The following is a 16,122-nucleotide window of genomic DNA, read 5'->3' on the forward strand; positions in this document are numbered from 1 at the left end:
AGTAAGAAAAAAATATTTCAAATTATTCAAGTCCTACAACTGCTAGTAATTTTTTTTAAACTAGATAATGTTGGATAAAACTTTTTTTATTCTGTGTTTCTCAGGTATGTTTATCTTGTTACAACTTAAAAACTGAAATATACAGATATCATCTTAACAATACTGCTGTTATATTCATTTAATATGTAACTCAGCAAACTGTAGCTATTTCATGCAATTCATCCAAGTTTAAAAGATTTTATTGGCAGCTATTTCTAGGCAGTTACCTTTAGCTTTGAAAATATTTTAACCTTGCAGCACCAAAGTATACTTTTTCATCGTGCAGACATGCAAGTCTCCCATGGTTTAGCGACAGTTATATTACTATACAAAACAAAAGCCATTGAGATCCATTCAGCCATCCAGTAGCTAAACAAACATTTTTTTTTACTCCCCAGACTCCCCCAGACAGAAGATTCCCACATTAAGCTTAGATATAATACATACCAATGCTACTTAGAGAACTGCTGCTTTCTGAATCAGATGGCATTATGGACAGCACACTGTAAGTGGAACCTGGGAAGAAAAAAAACCCCATAAGTTGATTTGCATCCTTTTCAAATCAATCTGATATCGTTTCATGACAGGCTAGACTCCCAGTACCCTAGACTGGAGAGCACAAACTTCTCTAACATACGGAAATCTAAGATGAGGATAGATTTGTGTTCATTTTCAAACAGATTACTAATTCAGTGGTAAGGTCCCCAAGTACAAAACATGCGAGGGAAGGGATGACTCCACAGAGCAAAATGATACACTAGTATTACTAGTGCTTAACGCAACTTAAGTCTGCTAAACTGAAAGTACAAATTTAGCTTTGTTTAATTGTTTAAATTACAAAGCCAGCAGCAGTGAGTGATTTCTGTTGCAGTGTTAAAAATCTAAACGAGACTCTGTCTTCAACTGGATCCTATTTATTTTCAATAAGCATAACAGCCCTGGTTGCCAAAATCACTTCTGAACATGTTAACCATGATGAGAATTTGTGTTCAACTGTGAGTGCCATGACAGCAACCTGGCATTAATATGATTAAGCAAAAAACATTTAAGTCACCTCTCTCTAGTGGATCTTTTCCCACCAAGACTCTTGAATTTTAAGTTCTTAGGGCTAACCAAGCACTTCTTAAAATTGCTCAGACTCAAACACATGCTGTATATACAACTTTGCCACATTTCCCTTTGTCATGTGCAAGTTCTGGAATTTTTCCTTTATTCTTCACCTCTTTCAATTCTTAATTTGGTGGTCTCCTACTGTCAAAGTGACATTTGATCTGGCTTGGATCACCCATGCTCTTATATGATCACCCATTCACACAAGAGAAAAATGAGATTAGTGCCTGTTGAAAAGGACCTATGGCAGGGGTTGTCAACCAGGGGTACATGCCCCCCGGGGGTACTTGGGAAGGCCCCAGGGAGTATGCGGCAGTGGCAATGAGAAGCAGCCAGCAGAGCCGCCAGAATTTAGAAGATTAATTTCAGTGCTTTTGTTTCTGCCATCACCTTACAAGAATAAAACTTCAAAACTGTCTGTCTTATTTATTTGTCTGAAAGATTGTAGATACTCTTCAGGTGGGAGAAACACGTCCTACCGGGAGACCTTACAATCTAAGTAATCCTCCTTCAACCCGCAGAAGGAGCTCACAGAAATAGATGGGGAATGGGATATAAATTAGAGGCTAATATTATCTGAAATGTGTCACAAGTCAAGGGAATTTCTATCCAGACTAAGATTTGAAGTCTGAACCCCAGTAACCTGGCCCAAAGAGAAAGTATCAGGATTTTCAGGACTTGGCTAGAGTTAAGACACTTCCTTTTTCAGTCTTACACTTTCTCTCTCATGCTTCAGTTTTGCTTTCCTCCCTATTCTACGGGATGAAGAGGGAAGGGCATGAAGGCTGAACGATTGGTTTGTTAAATACCAGTCTTTTTTGCTGCTTTTTTGTACTGGAGATACAAAGATACTAGTTTTTCTTGTCTTCGTTCTTCATGGTACATTGAAGCACACTACCCATAAAAGTAGCTGATTATTTGCAACAAAGAAGATGGCATAATAAAACAAGAGATACTTCTTTTTTCTTGACACACAAATAAATGAACCACCTAAAAATAAGAGGGCTAGATACTCAGCTGATATAAACTGATGACCCAGAGGGGGGCAATTATTTCAGCTGGAGGGCCATTTAGTGCGTTCTGGTGAGTTGCCAAGGGTCATAATGGACGCTCGGTGCCCTTGACAGGTGCCCTGCCCCCAGTAGCCATCTAGTCCCACCCCCTAGCCCCTGACCCCCTAGTCCTTCCCCTTGTCCCTGGATCTACTCTGGGGGAAAGGCAGGAGGGCATCTTGAAACCAGAAAAAAACTAAATCATATACTAAAAGTCAAACATCTACTATAATGTATTTTAGTTTTATTTCAAAAAATATTTTCATCCTGGTTTACAGACATTTGTGCAGTGCGTATAAAAGTAATTGCATAATAGCTCAAAAATAAAGCCCTACTCTTATATATCGGGGGGGGGGGGGCAGGGAAGGAGGTTGAGAAAGGGTATGGCTGTGTGTGTGCATAGAGGTGTACGGTATGTTGGGTGTTGTGAGTATTTGTATACATGTGGGGGGTGCGAGCAGGGTATGGGTGTGAGGGAGGGTAGGGAGGTATGGGGAACCCCCTACATGTTCTCCCCCTCTGCCACTAGTGGCACCAGCACCAGGCCCTCCGGGAGCTCATGGCCTGTGCAGGTACAGCTACCCAGCTGCTCATTGCTCCAGCCAGTTTTGGAAACTGCACATGGCAGAAAGGCACAGGCCAATGAGCCTCTATCGTGTAGGGATTGTATACAGTTCCTGGGACTCATGTGCCACAGCAGGGAAGCTCTGAGCAATGGAGCCAGCTGCTTTCCCTGCCTCCATGGGCAGCTCACAGGACTCCACTGGGAAGCAGGGGGTAAGGCTCCCCTCCACTTCCAACAGAGTCCCAGAAGCTGCATGTAGTGGCAGGGAATAGGACTAGGCCACCAGCTCCATCATGTGGGGCTTCCCCCCTAGTGGTGCACGAGTCCCGGGAGCAGCATATGAGCCCCATACTATACACCCAAGCTGGCCTGGCTCCGCTCCTTGCCACCACGTGCAACTCCCGGAACTGGCTGGAACCACTGGGTAGCCACATCTGCACTAGCGATGAATGCCTTCCACCTGCTGCTGCCACCAGCAGCAGGGGCTGTGCACCATGGGAGGGAGGGGTGTCCCCACCTCCCCTCACACCCCACACCCTACCCACCTGAGCTCTGAGCTCCTGTTGCCCCACAGGGCATGGGCTCCAGACTCCATGATCCTGCCAGCCCTAGCCCCAAGCTCCTAACCAGCTGCACCTTCCCTACCTAAGGCACAGAACAAGCACTGCATTAGGGGCAAAAGGGGAAGCCACTGGAAGCTGGGGAAGCCAAGCAGGTGCCCTAGCAGCTGCCGCAGTGGAACCAGCAGCCCTGCCTGTAAATGGTGCATGCTGGCCAAGACTGAGGCCTATTCTGGGGCCCTCCCATGCTTGAGGTTGTGGTGTAAGCTTCACAACATTTATACCATGCACTACACTCCTGACCTGCAGTATCTCCAGTAGCCCAGAATAAGCAGGAATTGAAGATACATGGTGCAGAGAAAAGTGACTATTTTCTCCCAATCTAGCTAAAGCAGTCTGTAGCTGTGACCAAACACAGCTGCATAGCTGAAGACCACTTCAAAAATGGCCAATTTGGTGAAAATCTGAACCCTCATTGCATGAGGATTCAGATAAAGACATTTCAAAACATAGCGACTTCTGTAACTTGTGTCTGCCTGTCTCCCAGCTCCTGAGCTGTTTTCAGAATGGGATTGGAGAAAGGGAGCACAGGGAATTCAGTCTGCAGTTTTTTCAGCCCCTGCTGGAGGGTGGTGTCGGTGTATTGGAGCCTGACCCCCACCAAGGTGAGGGGGCTCCCTTTCATTTAACTCACCCTCCAGTCCTGGCTGCAGAAATCCTAAAAGGAGCTCCTTCTGCTTCCTTTCCCTTCTCCCATTCTGAAACAATATGACTGGCAGGGAAGAGGCCATTGCTAAGAGAGACTAGTTGGAGGCTCACAGCTAGCAGCTAGATTCCCCTCCTGCCTGGAACCAACAGTGAACTTCTGTTTGGTCCAGTTGGTTGTTGCAACTCAGAATGCTTCCTAAAAAGCATTCTCAGTTACAGTGGGGAGCTGCATTTCTGTCAGCACCCAAATTGGTGCACACATTGACTTAACTGGGGAGGTTTATGATATAGAAAACTCTTTGCCAGAGTAAGATCAATTTAATGAAGAACTCGCGCACAAAATGAATGTAGGTCTCAAGACATGGAAGCTAATTAAATTACATCTACAAAATCACTTTAGCCCAGAGCCTTAAAGAATGCAATAGGGATTTAGATGCCTAAATACCTTTAGGCTTCCAGCTGCTTGCCTTTTCTAGTATTCTGCTGTTTAACAGAAAGTCGAGAAAAACTTACTGGTCACTGGCCCTGTTAATGGATTCTGTCCCTCTTTCAGAATTTCTGACAAAGGAATAACCAGGAGAGCGCCAATGCCCTTGAAACTATCCCATTAAGGACACATACTTGACTAGTTTTTCTATTTTGCAAAAATACTGAGAGTCAAGGGACTCAAGAATAACTGGAAAGGAAAAAAAAAGTTCTTGTGATTAAAGGTAGCTGTCTGAGACCCATGAGGTCTGGGTAGTTTCTGACCCTGCCAGTACTCATGTGCAAACATGGGTAAACCATGTATTTCTGCACTTCCTTTTCACATCTATATATACACAGACTTCAAGGCACCTGGATGTAAAAATGAATAAATGACTGAAAGAAGCTCAGAAATTAAGTTAAATAACTACTGAAGAAAAGCCAAAAATTCAACAAAGAAAAAAAATGTTGTACACTTCCCCCCACCATCATCTCAATATTACTCTTTCAACAGTCACATTTAATACGTAGCCAAAAATTCATAATAAGCATGTCAGACATCTTGATAGTTCCAAAGTCTGCATCAGTCAAAGTGAATGTATTTTAAGTTTGGACTGAGAATCAAGCATTACATCAATGTTTCTTTTGATGTAGATGTGTGTCTTCAAGCAATACTCTAAACTCAACTCCGCCAAGAGTAAAATGTGTATTACAAATATAGCATGTATTATCACTTACATGGCACTAGACGCATACTAGGGGCTATGACACCTCGATTCTATGTTATGAATGCCCCAAGGCACTAACATATCAGAAGCAGAGCCAGAGTCTCATTTAAATCAATGTAATTCATGAAGGCTCAAGACTGCCAAAGTATATGAAGAATTGAGACCTTATTAGAGAAAAAAAAAATATGCAAACAAGGATGCAAAAACACAGGTAAAGTCATCAATGTGATGTCTAAAATGCCTTCTGGGATACAAAGTTTTCACTGGCTACACCCTCTCCCCTTCTCTTTCTTTTTCCATCTGCCCAATTGGTCTATGTTTTTTCTCCCCCCACCCCAAAACATCATTTTTTTCCATTACATCAATCAGCTCATATTTATTCTCTCACACACATACATTTTAAAATGAAGTTTTGACTAACAGTTTCTCCTTCAACGGACAGAATTTGAGCACTGTTTAACCAGAATAACATTTTTAATCAAGAAAAAATACTGTGGAAAATGATTTTTTTTTTAAAGAATAAATTTGGATTTCAAAGATGCCCGACTTTGCAGTAGAATACTCCTAAAAAATGTGATGTAAAAACAGCACTCTTATTCTGGATATTTTAATAAGGATATAAACAATATGAGTGGGGAATATTTGATCTGTTGTTGACCTGATTTTAAATATTTTCAGGTAAACTTTGGCATTGGCTGATTTCAGAAATTATATTTCACTTTGTTAAACAATTTTAATTCATATTCATCTATAGAAAGGCTTAATTCAAGAACCCTACAATAAGCAAGTACAATTTAGAGGATAATTTTAGAGGATAAAATGCTGCAGCTAATGTTTATCCGTATTAGTGTTATTGGGGTAGAAAATGGTCAGAAATGCAACAAAGTATGAATTAGCTAAAAGTTTATACTTGGAGGCATTTCATCAACATCTCTAAATACTATATTCTTTAAAGTGCTTGGTAAAATAGTTTCTCTTTCCAGAATATTTATATTTTTTATAATTTTTTTAAAGAATCTGAAAGTGATACATATCATTTTAAAAGAATCTGAAAACTTTTATTTTGTATTTTTATAGATATATATTTTTATAGATATTTATCTAGCTATAGATGTAACCATAGATAGAGAGAAATATTTACGTTTTCAGATTCTTTCTAACATTAAAAAAAATCCTTTTAGCATATTTTCACAGGAAAATTCTAAATTTTAAGAACACAAACTCATTTGGGAAGAAACTGTAGATATTTAATTGAAAATGTCACTGTAAATTGTTCATGAGCTGGAATCTGTGAAGAGTATTATTGTTCTGATACTTATTTGGAAGGTTAATAAAGAGAGAAAGAGAGAAAGAAAGAGAGAGAGAAAGAAATCGGTTAAACACAATGTTTTATTAATATAGTTTAATTTTAATTTTAAAGCAATTTGGAAGCCTACCAGTGCCTCAATCACTATAATAAAATACATTCTAAATACCTATAAGTTTGGTATTTAAATTTTGGGGGTTTTATCATGGAAAAAAAATCAGAGCTCCCTCTGCCCCCTTCACTCACCAAGATGCAGGTCCAGCTGCAGCTGTTCCCAGCCACTGTTTTGTGGTGCTGACCAGCCCCAATATGCTGGTGCCCTGACTATGCCATTGCCCCTCTCTCCCAAGCCACAGCCCCCCACGCCAAGCCCTGCTGGAGTAGGCCCCCTGCTGCCAAGGCTATGAGGCAGGTCCCTGCATCCCTGCAGTAGCACCCAAGCCCCAGCTGCCACCCACAGGAGACAGTGGCTGCTGCAGCAGAGCCAAGCCTGGCTTTCCCTCCCCCATGGGCAGCATGGCCAGGTCTGAGCCTGTGGCGGGCTGCTTGCCACAGACTCAGGCTTCCCGCCCTCCTGCCCTCCTCACTGGGGCCTCTACGGGGCAGTAGGTGGGACCTGGTGAAGAAGAGCAGAAGCAGGGTAGGAAGGCTTGTGCCACTGCTGGGAGCCCCATGCAGCCATGGTGAGGTGCCCCCTCCCCGCCTGGCAGCAGCAGGGGACACAACTCCACACTACCATCCCCACTGCTGTGGGCTGGGCAGGGAGCACCTCACCATGGCTATGTGGGGTGCCCAGAAGTGGCACAAGCCTCTCCAGCTCACTCTGCCCTGCTGCACCAGGTCCTGCCCACTGGGCCACAGAGGCCCTGGGTGGAGGGCAGCAAGACAGGAAGCCCAAGCTTGAGCCCGCAGCAAGCAGGTCACCCTGCCCCACACACAAATCTGGGGGCATATGCCCCCCAATCTCCCCCAGGTGTGCATGCAGCACTGGGAAGCCAGACCCTCAACCACCTCCCCCAGACAAGCCACCCACAGCTCCATTCTGCTCCCTGCGGCCACACATGGACCCAGACCCCAAGTCTTGCACCTTACACCACATGCCCCTCCATCACCCCCCAGGCTTATCCACAGAGTTGCAGGAGCTGCTCTCCAGGCTGCCTGGCAGCCATGTGCATGTGTACCTGTGCACATGGTGCCACCTGCCTGACCACCTTCCTCCCACTCCCCTCAGCCCCTTGCAGACAGGAACTCTGCAAATCTGCAAAGGGAAACTCACTATTTCCTGCCTTTTTCTCCTTAAAATGAGAACATCTGGGTTGTACCGCATTTTTCCATGGCAAATGGAAAACCCGGATCCCTGTTCATTACCTCAGAGGAAATTTGAGAGGTACTGGCTCTCATTTGCCTTCTCAGTTCACCTTTCTCTTCCATGTTACTGTAAATAACACATTCATGACCATCTCAATTGAATTCTCAGTATGAATCGTTACTCCAATTAGAAAAAGACATGGATAAAGGGAAATGGGAGAAAAAATGTAAAGGATATTCATGAATTTTAGGATAATACTGAAGGAAAAAACAAACATCTCCCCCACCCTCCGGAATGTACAAGAATCTAAAACTAAAAGACATTTTATCTCCTTCTGTCTCTTTGAACCTCAGCACTGTTGTGCCACACAATACCAGCCATCACCACTGTGTTAGTTAGAAATCGAGCAAGAACGTAAGATTATTTTTTTCTGTATAAAAGGATAAGTGAGATCAAATGAGAATCCCACCATGACACCCCATGATTGCTGTTGTGCTACCAAAATGGCATATGAGCCCAAACTCAAGTACACAATACTGACAGAAGCATAATTTCAGGATACTACAAAATCCTTCACTGCAAGAAAGCCAGAAGCCCAGGCCCTCTACATTCTTACCCTTCCCTGTCGCACTGTCCTTCCTCCACCACTGAATAAGTCATATTCTGACCAGTTTTATACTATATACTGGGCCCCATTCAAAGGCAGTTATTTATATCCATCATAGGAACTAGTAATTAAAGCACAGAGTAACTCACTCAAAAACCTCAATCAGGGTGCTGTTAATATCGTATTTACCCAAATCTAAGAGACCCAAATTTAATACAACCCCCAATAATCAGATTCTATATATGGAAAATCTGTACACATACACACAGTTTTCTGGGTACATAATCTAATTATTGGCAAATCATCTTTAATTCATCCCCCTCTACTGCTACAGGGGGATAGGCAGTGGAATAGGTAGGGGTAAGCAGCTTGCCTCATGCCTTCCCCGCTTGCCCTTATGCAGCCTTAGTTTCTCCCTTCCCCCTCCAGCCTCTGCTCACCCCCATCCCCCACACCCCAACCTCCACAAGCCCTGCTTACTCTGCACCAGCAGGCTGCATCCCCATTCTAGTTTACAGCACTGAGCACAACCCTAAGCCAGTGCTTGCAGTACCTATGTGGGCTGCATGCCACTACTACGAGGCTGGGCTGGGGTCAGTGTCCTTGGCTGCGGTTTATATAGAGCAGGGGTGGGCAAAATACATCCCGCAGGCCAGATGCGGCCTGCCAAGCCATTCTATCTGGCCCGCCGGGTCCCTAAAAAATTTAGAAAGTTAATATTAATCTGCCCTGGGCTGCCTGTCATGCGACCTTCCATGGCTTGCCAAAACTCAGTAAGCAGCCCTCCGCCCAAAATAATTGCCTGCCCCTGAGATAGAGCCTGCATACATGAATAAGGGCAGGGGGTGGGAAGAAAATGACAGATGAAGGAGAAGAGGCTGTGTGGAGGGGGTGAAGGGGCTGCATAGGCAGTGGGGGCTGGCAGCAGGAGGGTAGGGGCTGGAGCTCAAGCCACAAAGCTAAGTGCCCGTGCACTGCTCTGGCACTCGACTGTAAGATGAAGGGCTTTCCACCTCCCCACATGTTAAACGGGAAAAATCCTCATCTTAGAACTAAGTATGGTACTATTTCTTATAAAGTAATCCATTTCTACGTATATTTAATGAACAAATATTTGAGAGAAAAAAAACAGGCATTTTCCAGCTTGAAATATTTAAAAAAAGATTTATCTTTGTAGTTTAGTTAAGAAAATCCTAATCACCTACTAACAAACCGTGCCCTTGCACTTCTGAAAATCCATGTCATACAATTAGAAAATAAGAGAACAGGTGAGCAACTATACAGTCGTAAGCTTTGCTTATTAAAGTACCCTTTTACTTTGGGATACTCTTTCAATGCAGGATAACATATCCCCTTAGAAAGTCTCTTCCCCCTTTAAGGTAGCAGAACATGACCTCAAAAAGGTAAGGGCAACAGGCTGCAATTTTCTGATGTGTATGTAACTTTACTGTGCTCAGCTCCTTGCAGGGCTGAGCCCCAAATGAGCACCTACTCTAAGTATATTTATTACGTTTGGTACACCTTCATAAAGAACAGTGACATTAAACAACTCTCTCCCTACTACGTTGCTGAACATTTTCATTGTTAATTAAGCTCTGCTTCTCCTCCCACCTCCTTTTCCTTCCCTTAGATGCCAGATGATTCAACTTTTTGTCAGCAAACACTTTTTCTGACAGAGGTCCAATACTCCGAATGAGAGGGCAGTGTGACAAACGTTTGTTTATCCACATCTCAGTGCACCAAACTAAACTGACTTTGGCAGAACTCCCACTTGCTGTGGGGGAGATAAAAGTTTGATTAAAACTGGAAATGACCCAGTTTACAATGCTCCCGTTGCCTTTCACATCACAAGAAAAACAGCCCAAGGAGCTAAAGAATCACATGGACCTATCATGCTTGATCTCCTAGGCAATTCTTTTCTTAGAAGCCTGTGTGGTCAGGTTTGTCACAAACCGTGAAGTGCACAGTCATTCAAGTGCTAAGTTCTTCTGGTAAATCATGTGATGCTTAGACAAAGCCCTAATCTTGCTGTAGTACATTCAACAGGAAGTTTGCTTCCATTGATGCCCATCTTTATTTCAGGTGTTTCACACTTACTTTCCTTTAAGTCTGAGCTGACAGGAATTTCAAGCAAAGGGTACAACCAGGGTAGAAATCATTACGGAGGCTTGGTCATACTAGTGATAGCAAGGTGTTTCTCCTCTCCTTGTGCTTTTTAGACACAACTTTCACTATTCACTTTCAAGTTACACTTTTATAGTAAAACAATACATATCAATTAAAGTTTTTTTTTTAAACTGTGCCTTAAAGTACAGCATTCTTCATTTCAGTCTTTAAGCACTAGGTGAGAGCTAAATGGAAACAATGAACTGCTTTCTACAGAATTAAATAGCTACAGTTTACAACATTTTTTATCTTCCAAGTGTTCCATGCAGTCCTTAACACTCAATATTCCTGTGAAACTGTTATAAGCTTTATTTCTCTTTCACTTCTGGGCATTCATATTACATTGTTTTAATTTAAAAGTATTAATATAAAAAATAAAGACAAGTCTCAAAATGGATGCATGCCTTAAAGCTTGAATCATCCTTTCATTATTTATTATACATAGGATATGTCTACACATTGCCATACGGCGATGTTATTACAGAGCCGTGCTTTAGTACTTCCTTTTGGAAGTACTAAAGCACGGCACAGTACGGGCAGTTACTGCATCGTGGATGCAGCACACGGTTACATTTTGCCACTACACCACCACAGTAGCACACTATACCCAGGGAGTGCACTGCTACAGTGGTGTAGCTGGCAACCGCATGTAGACAGAAGTGATTACTACATCATCCTAGTGCACCATAAGACAACGTAGCACATCACTATATTGCTGTAGAGTGATGTGTAGATGCGTCCATTGAGTCATAGGAAAGGCCTGGAAAGGGGCTCCAGAGGTCATCTAGTCCAACCCTGTGCCTCAGGTAAGATCATCACTAGCCAAATTATCCTATACAATCCATAATCTAAACTCTGCCTGAGATTATTGTCAACCCTGACAACACAGACCTAACACCCTAACCTGCCACAGCTAAGGCAGGGGAACCATGGCAGCCAATGTCCTGCTTCTATAAAATGTTGTCAATATATGCTCAAGAGGTCACAAGTAGAGAGGGCCATGCTCACCGCTACAGAGAAAGGCAAAAATCCCCAGAGTCCAAACCAAACGTATCACGGGGGATTTCTTTTCTGACCCCAAATATGGTGATAGGTCTGACCCTGAGTGGAAGAACAAGACCCTTTAGCCAGGAACCTCTGGCTTTGGTCCCAGCAGGAGCACTGGCACACCCCAGGCAAAGTCCCCAGACTTGGCTGTAGCCAACACCCAATGCCTAAGAAGAAGGCTTAAAAACACAGCCCAGAAATATGGGACATACCAACAGAACTTAGGCACAGCTACACCTAGACCATCCCCCACCAGTAGCCATCCAACCTATTTTTGAACGCCTTCAGTCACAGGCTGACTAGGCAAGTTGTGGACTCTATTACACTCAGTGGCAATGTGTAGGGGCTGCACGTGCAGCCCCTGAGAGTGCTGGTGCCCCCCCTGCAAACACCGAGCAATCACTGCAGCTGCTCCAAGAAGCAGCCGCAGCCATCAGCCATCACGGGAGTCCCCCCGGGGCAGTGAGATTGGCCGTGGGATTGACCCCTCCCTTGGCGCAGCAATATCAGCCACGGAGAGAACAGCACCCCCCCCCGGTTGGACGAGTCGCAGGGAGGGCATGTGCCCCCCCCATAAGGAGGCACCAGTTGCTCATGATTACACTGTCACACTATTCTAACAGTAAAGATTTTTTTCTGGTTATCCAATCTACTTTGCTTCAACTTCAAGCCATTGGTGTGCATTCAGTTCTCAGCAGCAAGAGAGACGTGCTTTCTCCCATCTTTATGGCAACCCTTCAAGTATTTGAAGATTGCTGTCATGACCCCTTCTTAAGTGCCTTTTCCACAAACTAAACATGCCTATCTCCTTCAGCCTCTCCTTGTACGAACTGCTTTCGAAGCCCTTGATCATCTGCGCTGCCTACCTCTGGACCCCTCTCTAACTTCTTGATGTCCTTTTTAAGATGTGGAGTCCAGAACTGCATGCAGCACTCCAGATGAGGCCTACCCAGTGCTAAGCAGAGGCATGCTTCTACTGATGCATCCAAAACTGCGTTTTTTTGTGTGGCTGTATCATGCTGCAAACTTGTACTGAACCTGTTATCTACCAAGACTCCCATATCCTTCTCAATAGTGCTGCCATCCAGAGAAGTTAATCATCCATTTTGTATTTGTGTTTTTGATTATTCTTCCCAAGGTGTAGCACATTGTTTTCATATGCATTGCACTGCATCCTGTTAGCTCTAGCCCAGCTTTCCAAACTGTCAAAATCCTTCTGGAGTGTGCCTGCATCCTCCAGCATGTTTGCAATCCTTCCCAGTTTTGTCATCTGCAACCTTGCTCAAGAAGCTTTCTATGCCAGCATCCAGATAATTAATTAACATATGGAACAGCAGTGGGCCCAGAACAGACCCCCGTGGGACTCCACTCCAAACCTCCCACCATTCCAACATGGACCAGTTAATAATTACCCTTCACTTGCACCTACTGAGCCAGTTATCAATCCACCTTAGTTTTATTTAGCCCATATTTCTCCAGTTTCTCATGAGAAGGTCATGCAGGACTGTCAAAAGCCTTGCTGAAGTCCAGATACAGTGTATCTGCAGTATTCCCTTCATCCACTGAAGTAGTTACTCTGTCAAAGGAGGAGATCACATTTGTTTGATAGGATTTGTTTTTCATATATCCAGACAGGCTGCTTGTGATCAGCCTTTCCTCTTCCAGATGCTTCCAAAGCCTTCCTTAGGATACAGTCCAGTAACTTCCAAGTTATTAAGGTTAAGCTAACTAGTCTATAGTTCCCCTCTTGGTCCTCTTTTTGTATCTTTTTTAAGGGGCACTATGTTGGCCCTTTTCCAATCATCTGGCACCTGGCCCATCTCCCATGACTTCATGAAGATCATTAGCAAGGGCTCCAAGATCGCCTCTGCCACAGTTCCTTCAGTGCCCTGTTCTTTGGCCCTGCTGACCATCTTTTGTTATCTCCTCCCTCAGCTTCCCTCCTTCTTTATCCAGATAATTCTTATTAGATGTCAAGCTTCAGCTTAATTTTTTTGTGAAGACTGAGGTAAAGTAGTTCAGTACATCTGCCTCCTTTGCATCCTGTGTTAGTAGTTCCCACTGGGCATGTCTACACAAGACGTTTGCTGCAGTTTCCTGATGAGCACCACAATAAATTCTCAGCATCTACACGTGCATCCTTATTAGGTTGCAGTAAACTAATACATGCTGCTGTAGGTTAGTACTTGTCAACACAAGCACTATCCTGCAATGGCATTATTTACTACATTGCAGTTAACTTGTAGATGCTGATGGGGCTGACAGGGCATGAGGGTACTTCAGTATGTGGGCTGCCTGGTGGCTAGCCCTACACTAAAGCATCTTAGCACCCAAGCCAGCTCCTCTGTAGCACATTAAGCCACATAGAAATAAAGCAGCCCTGGGCAGGTAGGCTGACCCACCTCCCTGCCAGCTGGGAGTTCTCTGACCTTGCTCAATGTGCCGCATTCCCAGGTGAATATGTAAATGCAGGGGCCAGGAACAATGAATTCCAGCGCCAACTACACCAGAGTCTATTTAATCGCCTTAATTGCATGTGTAGTCGGTTGTTAGTTTGTTAAAAGAGGACCCAGAGCTTCCTTATTTTCTGGCCAACATACTTACAACTTCTTCTCATTGTCCTTAACCTCCTTTGCCAGGTGCAGCTTGATCTTTATCTTTGCCTTCCTAATTTGTCCCTACATCTTCTTGCTATTTCCTGGTACATGTCCTTGATGACCTCTTCATTCCTCCATTGCCTATATGTTTTCCTTTTGCATTTGAACCATTTTAGAAGCTCCTTATGCAGCCACTTTTTTCTCTTACCTTTCTTCTCCTACTTCCATCACGTGGGACAGTTCCTTGCTAGGCCTCCAATACTGTGCCCTTTAGAAGCTCCCAGCCCTCCATGTTTTTATCCTCTATTCTATCCTCCCATAACACCATGTCTATTAACTTCTTGAGTCAGATGAAGTCTGTCTTTTTTAAATTTAACATCCTAATTTTGCAGACCTTGGGCTTTCCGTGTCCCAGGATCTGGAATTTTATCAAATTGTGATCACTTCCTCCCACATTACCCATCACCTTCACATCCTCCACCAGTTTTTCCCTGTTGGTCAGGGCAAGATCTAAGACAGATGATGCCCTAGTTGTAACCTCCAATTTCTGGAACAGAAAGTTGTCCTCCACACAAGTTAGGAACTGGCCTGATATTTTGTTTGGCTGCACTGTTCTTCCAGCAAATATCCAGGAAATTGAAGTCTCCCATCAGTACCATCCCACAGCTTTTAGATAAAATTTGCCCCCTACTTGAAGAGTGCCTCATCCTACTTGCTGCTTGTAATTTTTTTTACCCTTTGACCAATTTATTAACAATCAATGACATTGTATCCTACAATAGTATTTCAACTGATGAGAACATACTATTGACACTACAGTGAATGGTTTATATCTTCTGTCAGAGGCAGATATTTCTACAGTCTGATTTCCACAAGGTAAATCTTCTGACATTCCTGAAAATCATTCAAGATTGGAAGCCAACCTATCTAATCACCATGAACCTATTGGTCCGTATGTTATATGGTAATATATTGAGCATTTGGATATATAGTAACATTCAGTTTATATTATTACATGTGCTGCCTTAATTGGGTTATTTCTCATTTAAAGAAATAAACCTAATTTCAAAGAAGAAATTAAGTAAGCCACTCAACCATTTCCTAACCTCTGAATCTGTTCTTTAGCCTAATATTTAATTCCTTTCTTATAGATTTAGAGGTGTATCATTAATATGTTATAAATACAGGCATGTAGAATATAAATTAACATATAAACTACAATTTATATATATGTAAGTTAAGCAGGACTCTTAGCGTACTAGCAAATCTACAGTGATACACTCTTCTATAAAAGATGATGTGCTATTAAGGAGAAACAGCGTATCAGTTAAATACCAAAATTGTACCAACTGGTAAATTCCCTGATGAAATTCAGAAGTATTTCTTTTTTTTTAATAGTACTAAATCAGTTTTACAGGAAAGTTTGATCTGCATCTAGAATGCCTGGAAAACTTTTGATGCCACATACATTACATACATAGGAATCTATGCATCTATCTATGATCCCCTGGCTGGGAAATTGGCTCCAAGGTTGTTCCCAGAGGGTTGTAATTGATGGCAGTCACTCATCATGGTGTCCTGTGACCAGTGGGGTCCCCCAAGGCTCTGTCCTTGGACCATATTGTTCAACATCTTCATTAATGATGTGGACATTGGAATCAGGAGCGGACTGGCCAAGTTCGCCAATGACACCAAACTTTGGGGCAAAGCATCCACGCCAGATGAAAGGTGGGTGGATCCAGGCTGACCTGGACAGGCTCAGCAAATGGGCGGACAAGAACCTGATGGTGTTTAACACTGAAAAATAAAAGGTTCTCCACCTTGGGAAGAAAAACCTGCAGCATCCTTATAGACTCGGCAGTG

General features: G+C 43.3%; 1 protein-coding gene across 1 annotated transcript in view; it reads right to left on the reverse strand.

Annotated features, from left to right (window-relative positions):
• Nucleotides 1-16,122, reverse strand: part of DLG5 (discs large MAGUK scaffold protein 5) — a 193,797-nt gene that overhangs the window by 114,556 nt on the left and 63,119 nt on the right. Inside the window, exon 2 of the mRNA XM_019555846.1 lies at nucleotides 487-555. Coding sequence (XP_019411391.1) covers nucleotides 487-555 — 69 coding nt within the window. The remainder of the gene's footprint in view (nucleotides 1-486; nucleotides 556-16,122) is intronic.

This window comes from Crocodylus porosus, unplaced genomic scaffold, assembly GCF_001723895.1.
Source record: "Crocodylus porosus isolate Cpor-Errol unplaced genomic scaffold, CroPor_comp1, whole genome shotgun sequence".
In the NCBI taxonomy this organism is placed as follows: domain Eukaryota; kingdom Metazoa; phylum Chordata; order Crocodylia; family Crocodylidae; genus Crocodylus; species Crocodylus porosus.